Source organism: Corapipo altera, unplaced genomic scaffold, assembly GCF_003945725.1.
Source record: "Corapipo altera isolate COAL_440 unplaced genomic scaffold, ASM394572v1 2, whole genome shotgun sequence".
Taxonomy (NCBI): Eukaryota; Metazoa; Chordata; class Aves; order Passeriformes; family Pipridae; genus Corapipo; species Corapipo altera.
In genome coordinates this window covers 4,980,802-5,003,965 of record NW_020884890.1, presented here as the reverse complement: position 1 = coordinate 5,003,965, position 23,164 = coordinate 4,980,802, and the positions used below count along the sequence as shown (strand labels likewise).

General features: G+C 40.3%; 1 protein-coding gene across 9 annotated transcripts in view; it reads right to left on the bottom strand.

Annotated features, from left to right (window-relative positions):
- ADGRB3 (adhesion G protein-coupled receptor B3) overlaps window positions 1-21,629 on the bottom strand; it is a 459,298-nt gene extending 437,669 nt beyond the window's left edge. For 5 of the 9 annotated variants that reach the window (XM_027644722.1, XM_027644727.1, XM_027644730.1 and 2 more), the window contains exons 1-2: window positions 20,947-21,628; window positions 17,452-18,220 (exon numbers count right to left, since the gene is read on the bottom strand). In XM_027644722.1, coding sequence (XP_027500523.1) covers window positions 17,452-18,205 — 754 coding nt within the window. In that variant the 5' untranslated portion in view covers window positions 18,206-18,220; window positions 20,947-21,628. Of the gene's footprint in view, window positions 1-17,451; window positions 18,221-19,440; window positions 19,894-20,692; window positions 20,779-20,946 lie in introns of those variants that run through there. The other 4 variants (XM_027644723.1, XM_027644726.1, XM_027644724.1 and 1 more) reach the window with 4 other exon arrangements.
- Window positions 21,630-23,164: the final 1,535 nt, after the last annotated feature.

The window sequence follows — 23,164 nt, the reverse complement described above, 5'->3', positions numbered from 1 at the left end:
TGTTATTTATTTACTTTAATAGCCTATAATACACATTCCCTATACCCGCATATTCGTATTTCTCACAGATGACCTTATTTCTTGTTTGTCAAGTTCTTCATACTTTTTTACTGCTCTAGAGTCACCCTTAATTTCTTATTCCTAAAAAGAAGCTTTTTAATGCAGATATTTTAAATAAGATTATTATCATCCCTTTTAGTCTTTTTGGTATTTGTTTTTTCCCTATGATGTTGTACAAAAATCCTTATTATCTTAACCCCTTTGGCTAGCATTAATCCATTTCTCTTTTTATACTGCCTTATCTTTGCCCTACGAGCTTTAACTACAAATATGCTTGTCTGGCTGCCTCTTCTCTTTCCCCTTTCCAGAACACTATTCAATAGTGATTCCTTATCTTGCCTTTCAGTGCCAGAAGCTACCAACAGCATGGTACAGCTGTGACATATCACAAGGAAAAGGGAAGGCACGCAAACATGCTTTGCTTTGTGTGAGTGATGTAAAATACTGTAAGAAACTATTAATTTTTTTTTTAATGCAACCTCTTAGCAACACTGAACTTTGACTTGCTAAACACCAAACATTTTCCAAAATCTATAGAATAAAGATGACTCAGTCAAAATTATTTTTTGATAATTTTCTCTAGAGTTTTTTATTAGCTATTCTTCAGATTAACTATTTTGGCCATTCTGCACACTGTCTTTGTGATTTAGTTATTTTTCTACTAATTGGAATACTAAAACCTGAAGCATGATAAAGAATAACTAAAAAAACCCATGGATTATTATAGTGACTAACAGGAATAACAAAATTCATTGACAACACATACACTGGCTTCTATTGTGACCCTAGGTATTTGCTGAATCCTGACATATGTACAAACTACTAGGGACCAAAACAACCTCACTGTGAACCAAAGAGAAGACTGAAATAAAATACTCAATTAGTTTTACCCTGAAAAAGGGATTAGACTATATGACCTTCAGCACCTTTCAAGCCTAATTTATCTATGAATCTATTTCACATAATTTAAAAAACATTTTGGAACCTATTCACAAAAATAGTTCTAAAAGTAAAATTTTAGCCTTAGGCACCAACTTTAAGATCTCTTGAGTTTATTATCCCATCTAGTTCCATGAACACAATTAACTACTCTCAAATATGAAAGAACCCCAAAATCTTAATATGCATCCATATATTAAAAAAATACCTCGGTGATAATTTGGAAAACTTGAGCTCTTGTCTTCTGGGAATGCTCAGTTTCTGAATTCCGCACACCACATCACATCAAGGGAATGCTAAAATATAACCAAATCGTGACTATGGACTCTTAACTTAAGTGATCTTCCAGGGACTGCTATCGGTTCTAAATGCTCATTGCAATAAAAAAAGTAGTCCAGCTAACTGTTCTTACCCCGCTGATGCTGTAAATGATTCAAGCTTCCAGCCTCACCTACCAACGTTTTCCAGAGGTTTCCCAATTCTAACTTTAAAACTATGTTATATACATTCAGAGTAGAATCCAAAAAAAAAATAAATGTAAAGATCATATGTTTATGAACTTTGTTTTCTAAATGATGAAATAGAACTGTTGCAAAGAACAACACCAGTTTGTTTATTTATTTTTTTTAGTGCTGAGGGTAGCCTCAGAAACTGTGATTCTGTTGTTCTCATAAACTTCTCAAACTTACTGGTGGAGGCATAAATTGCCTTTTGATAGCTGTATATCAACAACAGTTGCTGCAAAAATATAGGAAATAATCTAATACACGTATAAAAGAATAAGAAAGATGCCAAATATTACAAAAAAATAAATTCAGGTTAATGTCATTAGGAAATCTGTTTAAAGATTTTAACTGCATATTTCTCAGTGAGATGGCATTGATTTTTTCCCAGGTTACCATGGATTTGTACATTAACGGAACACATAATTGTTAGAACTAGACAACTGAGTTCTGTGTGGTTGTGCTTATCACGTGACTAATGAGTGGTGTACACAAAAATGAAATTTCTTGGAAAACAGAAATGTGCGCTCAAAGGTCGTAGGGAACACCTGTGTGGACAAAGACATTTGTGTATGATATCTGGCCAGAGTTCAAGATTCATGCTGCTAAATGTTCACACGGGAGAACTAGCACAACTTCAGCTGTAGCAAATATGCCAAAGATAGGGTGACTAAAAAATTGAGGGGGTAATTTAGAGCATTTTCTTGAATAAAAAACAAGTATTCAGTAATAAAACAACTATTCAGTAATAAAAATTAAGATTAACTGAATAAAGACAGCTCAGATAGCAAGAGTGTTCCCAGCACCACAGCCAGTCAAAAGCACATAGATCTAACATTGCCCTGAAAAGGTCATCAGTCCATCTGTTTCTTTGGCAGAGGTGACAACCAGCCTACATGGATTACTCTCTCCTAACAGTATTTAACATTCCATAATCCTCAAACAAAACAGAGACAATCCCACAAAAATCCAGGGGCAATCTACAGCATTTCTATGCTATTGCAGACACAGTGGGCTAGGAGGAACACAGTTTTTATTCTGTAGTAAAAAAGCACTGATTTCAACAGTTTCTGAGCAACTAGATCTTCCAAAGGAAATTGTAAATGACGTCTCTATGTAGACAATTATTTCCATTTCTCTGAGCATAGAGTGTGGTTTATCATAAATAATTTGAAACAGAAATCGTACAACATACACTGAATTGTTTTAATCATTTCATTTTTAGCATATTTGTACTCACAAATGAAAGTATTTCAATGTTGTTTATAATTCAGGTGATTTCAGAGACTTCTTATGTCATTTAGATTAAGGTATTGTCAGATTTGAGTAGACTCCAGTGCATTTACACATGACAGATCTATTAAAAATGTAGTAATTATTTGTGACGTTGAAACCACTATAGTAAAAATAATAAGATCTTGAATAAATAACACCTGTATCTTTGTCTTTCTTACAGTAACGAGTAACTAACTTGTAACTGTGCTTTTATATCAACAGAAAAAATAATGCTTGCTATAAATAAAATCTATAAATTCCACTGTGAATTTCATTTTTAAGAGTATGTGTGCTCTTTCTAGTAGTTCTTGTGCTTTAACTGACGAGAACCCAAAACGAGAGAACATGAAAGACCCTCTGGTTATCCTTGCCTTCAAATCCTACTAACATCAGTGGAAATTAAATACTAACGTAAGCAAAGCTGGACAAGCAACATCGTTAAAATCTTCAAGATTACTGCAGATGGATTAACTCACAATATTTGCATATGGTCTAGATACCTGCTTTGGGTGTCTAAAAGAGGACTAAGCAGAACTGAAAGCTTCATTTCAAGCAAGTGGTGCAGATTACCTGAAATTAGCTCCTGAAAAGCCTGTGTGGGGACATCCCTGTTCCTGACAGGCCTAAATAAAGGCTTCCAGGACTGCACACTGCACTTTGTTCTCTCTTTGAACTCTGTCAGGGACCTAGGTGAGCATATAAGTATGCTGTGTGCCAGAAAAAGGCTGCTGATGACCAAACCTCCATATGCTCTTGGGCAATGCTATATATCTGAGAGAGTACTGAGCTGACCCTGAAGACTTTTTGCTCTTGTTCAAAAATACCAGCTACAGAAAATGATGTACACCTTTCATATACAGATATGCTAAAGTAAGTATCTCTTAAGGAGAAGGAGGCACAAGATCATGGTTATACTTAGCCTGAGGAAACTTAAGCCCTTATTTTCTTTTTCCTGGGATACTGCTGTCACTAGATTTATGGGGTCAGAAAAAGCAACTCAGAGGAAACAGCACTGCTGGTGGTTGAAGTGACTGAAGTGAAGAGGGAAGACTGGGCTCTGGGACATATAGGTGTAGGACACACCTACACATTGAATTCACATCCTAGCTTAGCCCACTGAATTTTGGTTGCCTGGATAGACTCTTACATCAGAGAAGTAATGGGACTTCCAGAAATGACTGAGGCATAGGCTGAAAGGCATACCCTGCCTTTTGTGACTGAAACCTATTTTGTGCATAAAACCAATGGAGAAAACCAGTGGAAGCAGATGGCACAGGGCAGTGGGAGAAAAGAAACAGATTTGCAGAGTTTATAACAGAGGAATCATGTTCAAAGTAGAGCATAAAGCTGGGAATACTAGACTCTTCACCAACCTTCAACTTCAACTGGTTGTGTGACTGGAGTGATGAGGAATCAAAACCAGGGGATTAAATACAGGGATTCTATTTCTTTGTCCAAGCCTGTGCATTTCTCAGGCTACCTGAAAAAAAGACTGTTTTTTCTTTTGTTTCCAGGTTGGGTTTTCGTTTTGTTTTGTTTTCATTTGTAATTCATACAAAGCTTCTGTGTTTGTTTACTTCACCTGTTTTATGCCCTGGATACGATAGACTGCAAGCTTAGAGTACTAATAAGACCGCAGCTTGGTGAAAGTGTAAGCTTCTGGGGAATCTGACGGTTTAGCCAAAAGAATAAAGAGCTAACAACCTAGACACAAGACAAAGTAAAGTGTAAAAAAAGCAAAAACTGTGCTTAGAGCCAGTATAATTTCAAGGGAAGCTTAAGTATGTATAAACCTTGTGTTAAGAGCTGCTAAACAAGAAGCCTGCTCAGTATTTAGCTGTGAGCTCCACTGGGGCAATGTGACAATTTTTAACAGAGATTACAAGTTACAAATACCAAATATGCTGAAATGGACTTTGTGGTCTGAGGTTCTGTCTTATGAGAGGCACAGTGTGTGATCATCCTTCAAGTTAGCATGCACATAAGGTATTCTCTGATCAACACAGCACTTTGTGTCTTCGCCAGCACATCACTGCTACCATGAGCAATGTGTGTCTGCCAAAGGAACAAAGAAGAATACCGGGGGTCTTTTTAACTCTGTGCCAAAAGGATCCCTGTCCTGAAATGGCAGAATTTCCGACTGTATCACAGTACCAGAAACTATCTTGGTGTCATATCACAGTAGTGTCTTTCAACAGAAGAGATTCAGCATCTTCAGTACTTTTTCCTCAAGAAATCTTCAGTGTACCCTATTCTCCATTGTTTCATTTACTTATGCATTTGGAGTTAACTCGTATAAAAGACACAAATACCTTCTAAACTTTCATGTTTTCTGTTAATTTGAAATCTAATTTTCTCCTTGTGTAAAGGTCCACATAGGCTTCTCTTCAGAATACCACAGTGATTCGATTCTCCTTAATATGCCAAAAAAAGATCACCTTTAGTTAACAGTATTCACCCTTAAAATGTACAAAGACTGTAAGCAGTCATGAATCATAAGCTCAGGACTTGTAACAATAACTGAGTTGTGAGGAAAGACTGAACGGACAAGACTTTTAAACCCTTGGTTGGTATCGGACATGTAGCTAAGACCCATGTTAACAGGGCTACACAATTCACAACATTCTGTGCTGCTAGCAAAATAACTTGTATTTTTTGAAATCAGTCTTAGCAATCAGATTATTGAAAATTTATTGATTCTAATGCAAAATTATTTTCTACGACTTTCCATGCCCAAGTGTTTGAAGTTAAATATTGTGGTTGAAGTATACAAGCAATGGAAAACAGACCTTAGAAATGTAAAAAATCCTTTGACACAGCATCATTTCAAGATATTCAGTCAGGATTTTTAAAAATGACACTTACTAACCTCTGAAATGTAATAATTTTCTGGACAGTGTTTCCATAGATCACCAAAACATCCTGCATGTTTGTTTTTGCAGTTTTCACCCTCATGCGATCTAAGTAAATTCTGTTGTTAAGATGACAATTTTGAAGTGGTTTTTTACATGTATCCTCACATCCTTTAGGGTCACATATTCTTCCACAGCTCATATTATAGTAAATACTATCTTTCAATACTTCATAATTTAATGCCTTCTCCTTCTTAGGAAGAACTCCCTGACAGTGGTTGTCATCTCAAATGACTGTCAACTTTATGTTCAGACACATATTTTAGAGATAAATACAAACCCCAACTTACACAAAAATAAGAATTAAAAAGCATCTAGTTTTATAGTAGTTGTGTCAGTCATAGCCAAACATCAGTCAACTGCTCCTAAAGAGATTCCTGTTTTTATCTAGATGTGTCTAGTGTGATACCATTTGTCAAATATAAATCAATAACGTGACACTACTTTCTTTTTTCATCTAATGAGAAAAGATGTATGCTTTAGAATGCTAAAATTTTGCAACAAATTCCATGGCAGTTTCTGAACACATTCAACAGAAACAGAAAAAAAAAAGTACAATGACAATAACCATGGCCATTCTTCATGATTCTAAATGTATTTTAGTGCAGATCCGTATTGCAATAAATACGGCACTGCCACTGCCATTAAAAAGCCTCAGGACACATCAAATATTTTCTGAACTTGTTCTGTTCTTCCTGAAGCTTTATTTAGCTTGTCTAATGACCAGCCAGCTATTGCCTGATTTGTTTAACTTTTGCTTATCTTTGTAAAACCATATTCTTTTTACAGATGGTAGCAACGAACAGTTATTCTGTACAGAATGACATACTTATTACCCCAGCATAACAATGCAGTGCAGAAGAGCAGAGTTCTGGTAAAGAAAGAATGGTTTGAGAGTAGAGGTGTCCAGGTGCAGGTGCAGGTGCAGCGCAGGGGAGCACAGGTCTGGAAGGGCCAGTGAAAGGCAAAGGATGGCCCTGGGGACCTCAGAGCTAATGAATAATACACTGATGATCAGCTAAAGTAGTGTAGGCCTGGGAACTGGACAAAACTGGGTTCTAGGATAACAAGAAGAAAGAATATTTATCCAACTTATATAAGACAGGTCATATATAGTAAATTAATTGATATTATTAATATATATTAATAATGACTTGATTCATTGCATTTATTATTGTTGTTGGGATTAATTTTTAATAATATTTAGAGATATTAATATTACTAATAAAATAATGGTTTCCTGTTCTAATATTGATTAGATATATTTCAGGAACCCACAACTTCAATTGAGGGTATTTACTGTCAAACGTGCTTTGAATTAAATCCTATTTACATAAATAATGATGTTGATTCAATGAGAATATTTATGTACAAATGAACACAAAAAGCAGGAATTTAGTCATGTCTGAAAAATATTGAGATGCTACATCCTGGCACGCTTGGGTACCCTGTCATGTCTTATTTATTCTAGAAATTCAGTTATTGTAAGGTTATTGTACATGTTATCAGACTAAAACCTATTTTTTGCAACACTTCAGATTTTACATGGACAAAAATCCATTATCCAAAAGCTTAAAAGCATGGAATAGGAGACAAATGTAAGAGTACTTCATTCTCTTCATCTATTTCATCTGCAAAGCAACCAATAAAAATACACTTTCACTTCAACCACCAAAAATACCCAGGAAGAACATAGATTTGATTTTCATCCCTGGGAGGGGAAAAAAATCCTTTCATGTTTAGCAGTGGTGGCATAATCTATATACTCTAAGTACCCGTATGATGCTGATTGCAGAGCAAAACTTTGATGTACTTATCCTCACAATATCACCAGAAGGCGAGGCGGTACCATTCTAACAATACCACACAGAAAGAAACTGATGCACAGAAGCATCAAAAAGCATTCACAAAAGAAATTGAATAAATTTACATGCCTCATCATCACTTTCATGATGCACATTCCAAATGGGGACCTCCAGAATGTTCATCGTAGGGAAGCCCACACCTGCTGGTGCTTAAGAGCCATAAGCAACAAGTGCAAGGTGCACACAAGGGTCTAGGCGCTTCCTTACTGTGATAAGTAGCAAACTCTCAACCAGAGTGAATCAAAAAGGTGGTCTTGGATCAACCCAGCTTGAATAAGCTTTGCACAAGGCACAACCAGAGACCGGCATTTCATAATCTTCTGCGTATAAACTGCCAACCCAGACCTGAATGTCCTGTAAACAACTGTAGCACTTGCAGCAATCTGGACTCAGTGGCTCTTTTTCTCAGAAGGTTCTGTCTCATCAAGAAATAGGAATAGTCTTTATTTTTCCCAAATCTGAAACTGCCCTAATTTTTGTGAATAAAGGAAAAATTCACTGGACTAAAGATAATGAATATGCAACAACTTGAACATGCATTTACGAGATGGGGAAACACTGGTTCCAGGACTGGTTCTTATTTTTAAGTACATTTAAGTACATTTAATTATCCCAGGACAATAACTAGCAAACTTTTGATCTGATTATAATTCTGCTTCAAGAAGTATAACCCAGTTGCATTTATGAACCTAAATAATAACCCAAATAATAACACTGAAGCCCTATGGCCCTATACATAACTCCCACAGTTTTATTAGGTGTTGGAATTGGATAATATCCCAGCCTTGGCACCTTTCTCCCTTCCAAGGAGAGTGACACTTCATGATCCTCTCTGTATTATTAGTGACTTCCTAGACATTTGGTGTAGACAGACCAGTTGGACAAGGCTCTGTACTCACATTACACCTGCAGTGCTGAACATTTTTCCTCCTCTCCTTTGTCAGTGTGAAGCACATCTATCAACCTTCAAACATACCAGTATGGAGCATCTGTATGTTTGCCAGTCACTTCAGATATCAGTCAATGCCACAGAACAAACAAAAACACTTCCAAGAATAAAAACACAGTTTGTTACAGTTCAAGTTGAAGTGCCCAGGTTTGCAGACAATTGAAATCTTCTATGTATGCAGTACAGAAGAATATGTTCATAGGACAGAGAAGCAAACACTCTAAGAAAAAGTGAACCATTTAGAATTCAAAGAAATATTCCACACGAAACCTTTGGAGTAAAGATTTTCCAAAACCCTTTCAGGAAAAAGTGTTCTTGCGCAAAGCATGTGCAACATTATTTCTCATAACCAATAAATAGCATGAATTAGATTCCCTGATTTTCTAACCTGTAATTTAAAGTCTTTCTAGCTGCACTAAAGGAATGAGCTAAAACGGCTTCACAGACTCATCTCCAAGCACTCTATGCACACTTTCACAGTAATCTGCACCACTCTTTATTGGTCAGCAGGAAGCCCTGGATAAACATGTATCTTGGACTCTATTTTGAAGCATCTGCCAGTAGTACTGTAATCAAACCTGGTACACTTGCCTAGAAACAAAGTATTACATAACTGGCTGCTAACATATCCAAAATAGCAGGCAAAGGTAACATGTACTGACCACTTTTTAATAGACTTTTTTTTCCTAAGTAAATCTAAACTGTGCTGAACGAGCATCACTGTTTCTCTCCAGCTCTTTCTTGTGCCACTTATGAGGGAGGTTGTAGCACACTCACTCAACATCAAGATCATCCAACCAAAAAAACCCAAGGTGATTAGTTTTCTTCTTGGTTGGTGTATTGACGTAACTCAGGAAAGGAGTAAAGCCTGAGCCATCTAAGCAGCAATTTGGCCTCAGATTCTCACAAACAATTTGTGATAACGAACCTCAGTTGGTGACACTGGTTAACAGATTCCTACTTAACACAAGGTATTTCCAATGCTAGTTAAAAGTGGTAAGGTTAGAATTCCTGTTAATCTTTATTTTTCACAGCTAAGAGTTGGAGAACTGCTCTTTGGATTCTCTATCCTCCGACAGTCCTTCAGCAAAGAAGTTCAGTAGCATGTAACTATCAGCTATGGCTGAGAGTTATACACCATGCTATGAATAAACACTGTCCCTGCATATGAATGAGCTAGCAGTACATGATGAACAACAGGTACCAAAGTCAGCTCTCAAAACGTTTTACATCTCCTGAAGAACTGAAGAGAGCAAATTGGTAAAAATTGCCCAAAGTGGGTAACACGTTCTCCCCATTGTCACCAATTTACTACCAAGCTACCAAAAAATGGATGTATTTTTGTATTTTTCTGTGTTTTTGCCATTTCTAGGACATATAAATAAAATTTTAACTTAATAACTGAAAATAACTTGCTTCCAAATTTCAGTTGCATGCATTCTCAGCACTATCAAAGAAACACTAATTTGAGTATGTCATATGTCTTGTTTCCCCTTCAGATAATGAAAAAACAAAAAACCAAGAAACTGAAGTAAAGCACGGAGAGAGACAGACTAACCAGCTAAAATTGAAAGAAGTGCAACAAATGGTTAAAAAATTGTGGTTTTTTTTTTTTTAAGTACATCTGCTTCACTCTATTCAATGCCAACAACGGTTTCAATAGTAAAACTACAGTGAAAAAAAGACTTTATAATTAAAAACTAAGAAATAAATTGCTTTTCATAGTAGGAACACATGCTATTACTGTTTCACACCTCTTCCATGGCTCTAATCTAATCTGCATTTAGACCAAATTATATTGATAGCATGGGGAATTTTTCTTGAGTAAGGACAATAATTTGGCCTTTGCAGAGTAAAGTAACAACACTGATCTCATACACTGTTATTATTGATTGCTTTTACTAATTCTGATGGTGGCTGTACATCAGAAAACTGTGTCAGTAATTTGACAAAAACTTTGTTTGTAACTTCTCTACAAGATTAACAGAACTGAGAATGACTTTGAAAAATTTGACTGTCTTCCTCTTGAGACTAAACTAGCATCAGAAGGGGCTCAAATGCTGAAATATTCATAAATCAGTGATGCATAATTTGTAAATTTGTACTTTATATCATGTACAACTTTCTCTGTCCTAAAGAGCATTTTATATTTCTTGTTAACAGTGAATGCAAATAATGCTCAATGGAATTCTGCAGTGACCTTTGTTTTATTACAATTACTGCATATTTATAAATGAACAACTAAACTTCAATTTGAGAGCTACAACAACTCTGAGTTGGAATCCTTTGATAAAACACAACTGAATAAACTTCATAAAATTAATTCCCTAAGAAGAGAAAAATCAAGTCTCCTCTGAAAATTCCTCTGTGTATACCCACACACAGAGAAGATTTTTTCCATGCTTTTGCAAGAAGAAAACTAAACAAAACAGCAATATGGATAGATTTGAACAGAAGAGGATAAATTGCCTTAAAAAGAACACAGGAGAACAGACAGGATGTAATACATCATCTAATCACTGTATTATATAAATGTATAAAAGATAAATACATATGTATAAACCATTGCATAATAATAAGAAATGCAGTACCTGCATTATGTCATAATATAATTCCATGTAAAGTCACTGAGACTTAATAACTGAAATCCCACTCCCACTATGTAAACAGAATCATCATCAACTTCTGCTAATGGCTGTTCTACACTGGAACACTTCCACATTTGTCAAAAGCACAAGCAAATCAGAGGACAAGGTCTAAAATACAGAGAACATATTGTGCATCTTATCCACCCAGACAACAGGTAATGGAAGTATTTGAAGACAAAAGGCACAGACTACTGGTATGAGAAGGGCAAATAAAGAAGGCAAGACTGGTCTGAAAGATCTGATGGTACAGGACTCAGTACTATCAAGCACTTTTTTACTGGAAGCAGCAACAAGTGAGTTTATTCCTAATTTGGATATTTGCTTTGACTTCATTCTGAACACTTCATTTCTTTATACACCTCGCCCATTCTTTATCACTGGCTTCTATTTATGTTTTGCGCTCTTTAGAGCAGAGGTCTCTAGCAGTATTTGTGCCCAGCTGGGAGCAGATCTCCACAATGTCTGAGTGCAATAATGTACACAAACAGAGGTTTAATTCAAGCAAAAATTACAGGCTGGGGAACTAAAATCCTGGTTTTGGTTATAACATACTATTCAACTGAAGCCATGAATGTTTTGAAGAAACAATGAGCTAATGAAGAACTTGTATTCAGATCCTATGCAGGACAGTTGTGAACCCTCTTCAGGCAGACACTAGACTGAAGCAAGCTCACCTTTCCCACAAAATAAGTAATATGCCATCTTGTTAGTGCTAGAAATGCTAAACAAAATACAGATAGAATCTGATTCCTAAGAAATTACCATGCAGATAGAGAGATTGAGCCAAGTACATTTACTAATAAAGTATTTAAATAACTGGAAGCAAAGCCATTTATGTATGCTTTTTTGTACTGTAAAGGAAATGGTCTGGGTATTTTCCTTTTTGAAGGCATCAGAAAATTCACTTACAGATTGATCCAAATCCCACTGAACTCCGCACACATATATGAAATGCTGATTAGTCTTGCACACAAACTTCTTAACTTACATCAATACAAGAATTTTCATAGTTTACCAAAGTAAATCAGGTGGAAATGATCAATACAGCATAAAGCACAATCATTTGTGATAATCGCATATAATACTTGAAAACAAAGAGAGGCCATATTGATTAAAAGAGATTCTGATCATAAATTCTTTTTCTACAGTGCATCACTTTAAAAAAAGGATCTGAAATCAAACTCACATGACTGTGATAAATTATCCTATTTATTATGAGTGGTTCGGAGTGACTCAAATATGTACTAAGAGTATAAATTTTTAGGGTGATTATTTTCTTTTAGCAAAAGAAGTCAAAAAGGGTATTTTATAAAGCACACTGTAATCCACAGAAGATTTTAAAATATTTCCTTCCACTGGGAACCAGACTGACAAACAGAATGTCTTTAACTGATTTTATGAAAGTTTCTATGATGTTTTTGGCCATGAGCATTTTAGGAGGGACAATATTTATGTAAAAAGAAAAATTATTTAAGTGAAATTATTTTTCTTTACAGTCTAGATTCTTACTGCTTGTAACAGTGTGATAACAAGATGCTTATGACCTGTATGGTAACAGGTTATTTTAGAATATCAGTTTAAAGTTTGTAAACAATATTTCGTGAAGTTATAATGAAAAATACCTTCCACACAAAATTAAGAAGTGTGTTCTTCCCTTACTGCTCATCTTCCTTTGTCCCCTTGAATTCATGAATAAATGAGCCACAGCAAGCGGCAGGATATAAAAACTATTAAGAGTCTTCCAAGTATGTTACTGTACTCATTCAATATTCTGGACAACTGTTTTTATTTATTTTGGATTTTCTAAGTTTTGCTTCATCCTCAAATAATCATTGCATAATAAACATTAAATATCCTCCTAGAAGTGTAAGGTTGTTGGACTCCATTTTGTAATTTTTGTTTCTACTAGACAAATCCTGCACTGATTTAACAGTTTTAATCCTCTGATGGGCCCATGATATGACATGGTATTACTGACTATGACTTCCTGACTAGGGATGTACAGCTGACTCACCCAGCTAGTGACCTCTGGGTATGTGGTGAATATTATTAATTCATCCTAAATGTGTGCAACAGGAAGCGGGTATTCATGGAATCATATATAAATAAATGCATTCATGTCATGAAAGCTCCACAAAACTACCCACATCCTACATCTTACAATAATCCTACATCCTACATCTTCAACAATGTGGCATAAATTATTGTAATCCTCTTTTAAGATCTCCCCGTTGTTTCCAGTTGTGAAATCAGGAAAAAATAAATAAATCATTGCTGAATACTGTGATGCTGGTACGTAGTGAGATGTTAGAATTTGCTACACAGTACACCAATGCTACATTTCTAGCATAATAAAAAATCCCTACTAAAACTACTTTAGACTGTCTGACTGAGATATACAAGATTAAGCCTGGAACTCCAAATGCTGAGATTTAATGAGTGTGAGTATCCCCTCTCTTCTGTTGGATGTAAGTAAGAGGACAAAAAATTCTTTTAATTGTTTTATGAAGGCCCTGCTCAGATTTGGCAGTAAAACATGGGGAAAAACTGTCTATAGTTTCTGTCTAGGTAACTTTTATAAAACCCCATAATCATATTACAGTTTTGCAATGGCCACAGTAAGAAAAGATATTTTTGGATTTTCTTGTCCTTGTTCAAAAAACTGTATGGATTGACTACACGCAAATGTTTTACAGGTCCACTAGACTTGGAACTGAGTCCTGTCTTATAGACAGAAACTTCATAACACAGTTCAGTCACAGCACTGAGAATCGAGGGCAAATTCCCCATAGCCCTTAAATTCAGGACCCCATGAGAGTATTGAGATCTATTTGCTAGTGCTTTTATCTAGGCTAAGCATCTCAAATGTAAGGCTACAGAAACAGATCTAGATACAAAAAGTGAAAATGTAGCAATTTTTAATATTGCCCTAATCAATGACAAGAAAGATAATCTGTCTACAGAAGAAATGCTGAATAGACCACATATTTCCAAACTATTTTGTTACAAAGTAATAGCTATAGCTTCTTTTTTTGACCTAGTTCCTTTTATTATTCAACACTTCAGCACATTTAGAAACACAATCAGCCATTGTATACTTGTCACATCTTTTGTAAAATGCAACACTTCTTAAAAAGGAAAAATACTGACTTTCATCCATTTTCCTAAGCCATTTATCATATTCAAAATTGTAAAAAACTTCAGAGATTCAAAATAGAAACAGTAGGCTTTAATCTAAATGCTCTCTATTCTAAAATGGGACTGAAAATAGTTTTGGGAAAAGATTTTGCACTTCATACAGTCAAGCTTGATGAAAGCAAATCTGAAGGATGGAAGGGTTTTCATAATACTGCAGAAAGCTGTCAGGTTTCTGCAATTCGTTTCCAAAAATCATTGCTAGGCAACGTCAGTACGAAACCTAAAAGTAATACACAAATTCATAAAAACAGAGTCTTATCAAATCCAGAGCACTTTCCCAATGGCAAACTCCATTCCCTTTAAAACTCAACTTACACTGGCAAAGCTGTACTTTCAGTTGTCACTAAGAACCCTAACAACCATTCTCTTACTTATTGTCTACCTTATTTATGCTACTTGTGCCAATAAAACTTAAAGCAGATTGTCTGTGAAAACAAAATTTGTATTTCTTGCCTTAATGTTTGTTGACAGAAGTGATGAATTGCATCATGTTTGTGGCAAGAGCATTCTACATTTTGATCCTTCAATAAAGCTTTCAACTGAACCACAAACTAGCTTTATACAGACAAATACACTGACTGATGTGCTTAATGAATGTGACTATATCTACAGAAAACAACGACTCAACACACCTCTCTTGCAGATTTTTAGCCTTCTGAGGAGCAGGAAAAAATGCTATAAACTGAGTGGAAGACAAAAAGCATAGTGCTACTGAGAAGTACTGTGAGGCTTAATTTGCAAACTCATTATAACTTTGAGTAACAATCTGATGACTGATTTCCAAGCGCATTAAAGCAATTAAATAAAAGTGTGAAATAATTTCAATAATGTTAAAATTCTCAGCAACGCCCAGAAAAAGACTAAATACAGTGAAAAGCAAGCAAAGCAAACCTTCCACCTACCAAGTGAAATTTTCACTCCCTCTAACAATGCCATTTCTGAAGCTCATATGGAGGAAAACGCATAAGTAGGGGCAAGAATTAAAATATGCCTGAAACTGGAAGTAAAATATGCTGGGAACATGTTACAAAATTTAAGGGAAAAAAAACCAAAACAAGTGTTTGCCCTAAGTTTCCTCTGTCCTTTCCAATAAGCACCTTTCTGAAATAGATGCTTTAACTTGGAGACACGCATCCCCTTGGAATTTAGCACGTTTTGGGGACAGATGCAAAGACACCCGGTGGCCTGTGCACCCCCTGTGCTCGCGCTCCCTCGTCCCCGGCCCCACCAGGCAGCTGGTGCCTTAGGACGGCAATCAGAGGCAGGGGCGGAGGAGGAAGGGATAGGTGCGCCTTTCTCCCACGGGTACACTGCCTCCCGCGGCGCCGGGGCCCCGACGGCTGCTCCGCCCGCCCCTCCGCGGGGTCCCGCTGGACCCTGGCGAGGCTGAGAACGCGGGGCGACCCCGGCACCGCGGCTGCGGTTCCTGCGTGGGTTCCGCTCTGCGGCGTTTCTATTTTCTAGAGGGCTCCGTAGCTCCCCCGTGGCTCCCACCTCTCACACGGTGGAGGCTGAGGGAGCGCAGGCGGTGCTTCACCCGAGGCCGCTCTCGGGCGCTGCGAGCCCAACGCCAGGCGGGGGAGGCGGCGGCGCCCCCGCGCAGCGCCCGGGGCTCCTGCCCGGCTCCGCCTGCTGCGGCCGGGGCTGCCTCCGCCTCCCTGGGCAATAATTAGCTCTAAACTATCTTAAATATCATCCCCGCCGCCGTTTCTCTGGGAGGTTTTTACGTCAGCCGAGCCTCCCCTGTCCGTTAGGATCGTTCTGTTCCCGGGATGCTGGGTGGCGGGAGAGGCGCGGAGCCGCAGGACACCGAAAGTGTCCCCCACCCCTCCCCCTGCCCTGCCCTTGGACGTTGGCTCCGCGGCAGCTGGAGCAAATTCAGCTTTTCTTCTCCCACAGCACTGGGGCTTGGCTGCCCTTAAAGAAAATTCTCTCCTAACAACGTGTCAATGTTACATTCCTCCACAAAGCAACTTCTATTAGGGGGGCTGGGAGCTTGGCACTGCTTCGCCACAGACTGAGAGCTTTGTGGCTATGCAAAAAACAAGGAGAGAGGGAACATTTCCTGCATTAAAATGCAATACCCAACGTTCGATAATTTATCCCCCCGTCCTCCATTCCCTCACGGCAGCTCTGAAGGCCCCCCTCGCCCATAGGTTGCAGCCAGAGCCCCCCATCTAGTTTCAACCCATGCCCTCCCTGCCTCACAAGCCCCTAACGTCCTTTCCAAAATCACCCTCCCCACTCCGACATCCCCAAAATGTCAGGCTAACACAAGTAGCAGAGGGACTAAGCGGAGGGCTGCCATACTAATTGCTGGACCCCTGTCTTCACACCGTTCCACAGCCACCCCCTTTTTCCATCAGGGACATGAAGCAGCTGCTGGGAATGACACATCAGCCCCCCCTCCCCCTCCTCGCTAATACTGCAATGAGATTCTGAGCCTTCATCTCCAGGAGCCAAAGCTGCCTGGAGAACAGGTGCAGCAGCAGCCCCCTGCCCCTTCGCAGAGCTCCCAGCAGGTTAAACCAGCACGTCCTGCCTGCACAGTGTCTCTCACGTTGCCAAGTATCTCAGGCAGAGGGTTCACCCTGAGGAATTGCATTCGCTTTTAGTTTTGTTTTTTGTGGTTGAGTTCTGGCCCAGTTGGGACCAGGTGACCTGAACATGGTAAAATCTCTTGGTCTTTTGTCAGGTTGCCTGCATGCCTTTGGAAATGTTTTCCTTGCAAAGTCAAGGGATCATATCAAGAGGGCCAAGGTTTTGTAGCTGGGTGGTTGCAGTAAAGAGGTGGTGAGGGGGAGAGTGATTCCTGGCTCACAACCTGTGGGAATTATTGTGAGGCCTTAAAACAGATGGATCTCACTTGTGAGGAGTTTCAACAGTGCTCAGCAGAACTATATGCTGAAGCCCAGACCAGTTTAGAAATGAAAATGCAGCCTTCCCTGCCTTGAGGGAGTGTGCATCTTCTCCAGCCCTTTTGCCTCGTCTAGAGGAGAGCCAGAGTGGAGAGCAGCTCAAATGAATGTGAGTATTAAGGAGAGCCAGCAGCAGGACTTACACACTGCCGTGGCATTCAGCCCCCCTCCAAGAAGCACCTACCTTCTTTCGGCGGCCTTTTGGCTTCTCTGGTGAGATTGCAGACCTGAGTGGTTTGCAGCTCCTGGGTCAGGCAGCCTTCCGTCTGCTCGTTGAGGGGCAGCACCACATTATTGAGCAACACCAGGGACTGGTCGTCTATTCCCCATTCTCCCAAATGCTGAGGGCAGGTGCATTTTGTATACATGATCCCACAGGACTCAGTTCTCCCGTTCTCAGATTTCAAGCAGCTCTCCAACCAAGTGCATAACACATGGCACCCAAACTGGCTTGGGCTCACCTTGTTCAACACCAAAAATTCAAAGAAGGATTTTTGTTCTTCTTCTTTTTTGTGTAATCCTGGGAAGTTGATAGGATAGACGCGACGTATCTGAATAAAATTCTTATCATACTGCAGAAATACAAAAGCATTCTTGGAATTGCAGAGTTGCATTATAGAATGGTTATTCTTTAAAAGATCCTTTATTTTTTCATGGGAAAAATGATCGAACTGATAAGCCAAGAGGGAAAAGTTGGAGCAGCTGAAGTCCTTTTTGGAAAATTTCAGGTAAATACTATATTTGGTTGGATCTGGATTTTCCAGCGTCCAAGTGCAGTTTGTGAAGTTTTTAGGAAACATTTCACTTACAGAATACGATCCATAAATGACCCCCTTCACCAACGTGGAACACCAGAAGTCTTGGGCAGCATTAAATCCAAACATAACCAGTAGATAGGTGGAAAATATATAAATCAGCAAATTACGAACAGCCTTCATCCTATGTCATTTGGCCTGCAGGAGATGAAATGAAATAAAAATGCAAGTAGAATTCTTCACGCATAGAAAACCACACTCCTTCCAATATTCGAGCCAGCTGTTTTCAAGCTTGCAGTTAGAACCCCTTTCAGAAAGAAGGGCAGGTAATTTTTATTTTATAACGCAAGGGCCGGGGTTGCCGCTGTGTTCACAGCGCCATCATGTGGCCACCGCGACAGACACGTCTTCCACAGGCAAATTAAAACTCAACATCTATTAGATTATTAATAGGAATGTCCTCTCCTCTCTAGGATGTAGTCATCATGGCGTGGACTAGAACTGCTCAACTTAAGTAAAAGCCTAGATGCCTTACCTGACAGATCAAGAGAAGGGAAATTTATTTATTTACTTCTTCAAAAAAGTAAATAAGTAATCTGCTATACTCATATATGCACATGCAGATTTTCACCGGAATAGAACAATAAAGCCGGTAGCATATGTTGTTATACATTATTTTTCTATTAAGTCTGAGAAGTAACTGAAGAATTACAGCCACAGATTAAAAATGCACAAATTACTATTTGTTACAGATGGAACATTATCTCCCATATCCCTACATCCCTTCACCCTGTCCACCTGGTATATAGAGGTCTCTATAAAAAGGATATTTAGGCAGCAAATACTGAGATTAATATATTAATAAAAATTTGACACTGCCAAAGAAAGAAACAAAAACAGATTAAAGTATTGCTAGTCTGACACTACCACTAAATGCCAGCTTTTTAAGATAATAGTTTCAATGGCTTCACCCTCTAAGGATATATAAAATAGTTTACAGTATTAGTATCTACAACTAGCAGCTCTATATAGCTGGCAGTGCTACAGCAGGATCTCTGCACCTATTGGACTGCACTTGCCCTCTTATTACAAATATCTTCTACTGTCTGATTAGTTCCTGTGTTTTGCAGCCGTGGGCTTGAACAATGAAAGACGTATTACATTTTCTCTGCTAGTATCTCCAAATAAAGCTGTTTTACTGCACCTGTCAGCCCTCACAACCTCCACATGCTCTGTTCTCGCAACAGTGGCCTAGGTTGATACAGCAAACCTTAGTTATATTTATCTCTCTAACGATATAAAAAAAAATTCAAATTGACCATTTTCAGCATTAACCTTTGGGAAGTTGCTTATCTCTTACAAATGAGTAGCTTTTTGCTTTCTGCTCTTAAATGCAAGCAGAAAGCAGCAATACTAACCTAATTTCAAAACTCTCTAAATTGCAGTCTCTTCCACTGTTGCTCAGTAAGCAGAGGCAGACATACACACAGGCGCTGTTACTGAGTTTTGATGTGTGTCTTTGCCTAGCTTTTCATCTCCTCACCAAACAGCAAGACATCTTCTATTTCCCATTGCGTAACACACAGCAAGTCACCGGATTAAACTCCCTTGAAGAGATTTTCGTATCTCCTAGATTATAATGCAAACTCTGAATCCCGAAATGGGCAAAAAGCACCACCAACTCTAACCCTCTTTATAGCAGAGGTTTAAAAAAAAAAAAAAAAAAAGCTGAGCTGCTGCTGGGTCTATCCACACGATCAGATTTTCTCCTTTCTGAGCATCCATCTCAATGAATAACATGGTCCTCCTTCTCCAGATAGGGCTGGTACAGCATTTAAGGTTTTAAGAAAGAGAAACTTATTGGGAATTCTGGAAACAATTTCCCCTTTGCTGAAGCACTTTGCAGGCAATGCAGTTCTGCGCAGTGTTATTCAGGATGGTGTAGGCGTTGAAAGCCAATGTGACAATAAGTGTCTAAATTAAGAATTCCACCCATGAAAAAGGATTAATTTTATAATCTGGAAAGCAGAAAGTGATCTTATTTACTTTTCTGTTTGAAAAGGAAAAAAGCCTCTCACTTTTCCCATCCTGTGTAATATCTGCACTAGAAAAATAAAGACGTCTGCAATGCTAGGCTGTTTTCTATGAAGAAATGTAATCAAATAACCCTCAGTTTTGCATTTGTTCATACAATGCTACTTAAACACAATAGTGTCTTAATCTCTCTCTCTCTGTGCATTACACACACACATGTAAAGAGACACACAAACTGAGTGTGCCGGCAGCATTTCAGTTAGTTTGCAGTATTGCTAGATGTAGAGTGAATCTGCTCACTGAAAGGATTAGACACTCAGATTAAAAAGATCTTTCTTGTCCATGGAAGAGGGGGTTAAAAAACGGCCACAGAGGTTTAAGGTTGCCCATTTGGGTAGGGGGAGAATCCTCTTCTGCTGAAAAGAAAGGGGCATTTAGTTTGGATATTCCCCAAACTGATTTTCTAGGTGACACTGTAGTTTAGCCGAACATAGACGGCGCCATCACTCCATTTATTTTTTTTCCCCCAACAGAAGACCCACTGACTTCTCTTATTTTAACTTCCTATTAACCTAGCATTCCTCCCCCCCTCTCCGCCCCCCCCCCCAATTCAAATTACCCCAATCGTGCACAAACCTCGGTTTTCTCGGTCTCGCTGGAAATTACTCTCAGGGAAGCAGACCTGTCGCAAGACGGACTTCTCTAACTTTTAAACTGCAGCGCTGAAGTAAATGCGGAGATCATTTCGTATGTGCTGTCTCTCTCTCTCTCTATCCTTCAGCAACAGCCTGTCCCCCTCCTCCGCCGCCTCCTCCCCGGAATCCCAAGCTAAAAGCTTTCCAGTCGTAATCCCTGGAAATGGGAAATGGAAATGCCCCGGGCACCCTTACCTTCCACTCCGAAAGCTGTCAGGCTATTTCTCTAAAACACTAGCACCACAGGCACACGTCCCAACAACAGTGATGGAGAGATTCCCCTTCTGACGGAAGCACCGTTTCCCATTTTTCCCGGCTCAGGTTCAAAACCAAGATTAAAAAAAGCAGCAGAAGATAAAAAACGCAGCGAGAAAATCCCCGCACGCCACACGCACACCCCACCGAGGAAAAAAAGCAGCTTTGGCTCCGGATCCACCAAATCCAACCGCATGAAGGGGGAAGAAAAAAAAAAACCAACAAAAAACAACCACCTCAAACCAGCGAGACTGCAGGGGAAAAAATGGAAGTGGCTGAGCAATCGAAGGGTTTTGTTTGTTTGTTTGCCTTTTTTTTTTTTTTTTTACTTGAAACAAAGTCCCAGCACAGCAGCCCGATGCACGGCGATGCCAGGCAGTCGACGGTCTGAGAGAAGGACTAAGGCGCTAGTGCGGATTTGTTGGTGGGTTTTGTTGTTGTTGTTGTTGTTATTACTAATAGACTTATTCCTCCTTCCTCCCTCCTCCTCCTCCCCCCCTCAGGCACTAATGGCCGGACAGCGGCGGGGGGGTCCTTGGCTGCCGATGTCGGGGAGCGGTGTGAACGCTGCCGGGCGCGCAGGGAGTACGGCGGGAGCGAGAGCGCGTCTGTGCCGCTGCGTGTGGCTCTGGGTGTGCGCGCCCGTGTGCGCGCCCGCGCGTGTGCGAGCGAGCGCCCGCCCGCCCCCGTGTGTGCCGGGCCGTGAGTGCGCGCATGTGCGCGGCCCCCGCTGGGGGTGTCTGCGGGCGCGCCCCTGCGCTCCGCTCCGCGCGTGTCCGCGCGTGTGCGCGGCGCGCCCCCGACCCCGGCGGACGGGCCCGCGCTGGTTTTCGCGCGTCACGGCTGCGCGGCCCCGAGCGCGCCCCAGAAACGCTGCTCGCCGCGCACGGAGGGGAGTGTTCTGTCCGCCGTGCCCAGCGCTGGGGCTGCTGCGCCTCGGCGTAGGAAAAACCCACGGGCGGGGAGCGAGGGAAACGAGGACGCCGGGGCGGGAAGCCCGCACTTGATCTCCCTCCTCTTATTTTTTTCTTCCAAAACGCAACCCCCCCCCCACTCGCCGCAGCCCCCGGAGCTGCCGGCTCGGCCCCGCGATGCAGATTAACTGATACAGGGCTCCGTGGGTAAACCCGCTCAAACTGTCGCCCGCCTTTGACTGGAAACAATAGCAATTTCCTCAGAGTGGCTGCAATTAACGCCGTGTTTGTTCCCTGCCAGAGATAAGGCTGTGCCCGATCGCGGCCGCATCCATTAGCCCGGCTGCCGCCGGCCGCCCTCTGCACGGGAGGGAAGGGGAAGCCGGAGGGGTTCCCGGAGCGGTGCCCAATGAGGATGCCGGCGCGGGAGAGACGCTGCCCCCGCTGCGAGCGGAGTTTGCGAGGCGATAGCGGCTGAAGTCGTCCCGTTATTGGCGGGTGGGGTCCGACAGACGGGGGAGGTTCGTGGAAAGAGTCGTGCCACAAGGAGGGCATCCTCCTCCCCCGCCTCCTTTTTTTTTAATTTATTTATTTTTTATTTTGCTACAGCTGGGTAGCGTTGGATATGCTTTTTTCTCCCTCCCCTCAGGCTGTGTCCCTCCCGTTCCTCAGGGCGGGTTGGGTTATTCTCTGGCCCTTCCCTCTGGCGTGAGATATTGGGGCAGTCTACACGACAACAGAAATCCGGTGTGAAAATTAGGAGATGACATTTTAATAAATGCTGCTGTCAGTCAGCAGCTCTCAGCCTGGCTGCCGTGTGCTCCACTGCTGCCATTCTGTACAGAGCACAAGGCCCTACTGAGGCTGTGGGACAGTACGGCCCCTCCACATCTTCAAAGTTCATATGTAACATGGCAACACAACCTCCCACCCACTCTGAAAATGAACGTTTAAACTTCTGGAAAACTTCCAAACCAGTCAGTCTGTTTTCTCCCCTACAACCCTGTTCTAGACCCTGCAAGGTGTGAATTCCAGTAATACAGAGCTTTTATCATTACAATTACACGCTGCACAAATTCTGATCAGAGGTATTGCTGGTCACAAACCACTTGACCAAAATAAACAAAAGCACGGTTATAGCTTTTTACTGTATTTTCCATAGGTACAAGCTGTAAACCACATCCCTCATAGCTTTTACAATCGTAAATACTTTATGTCCCTGTTGTCAAAATAAAACAAAAAAC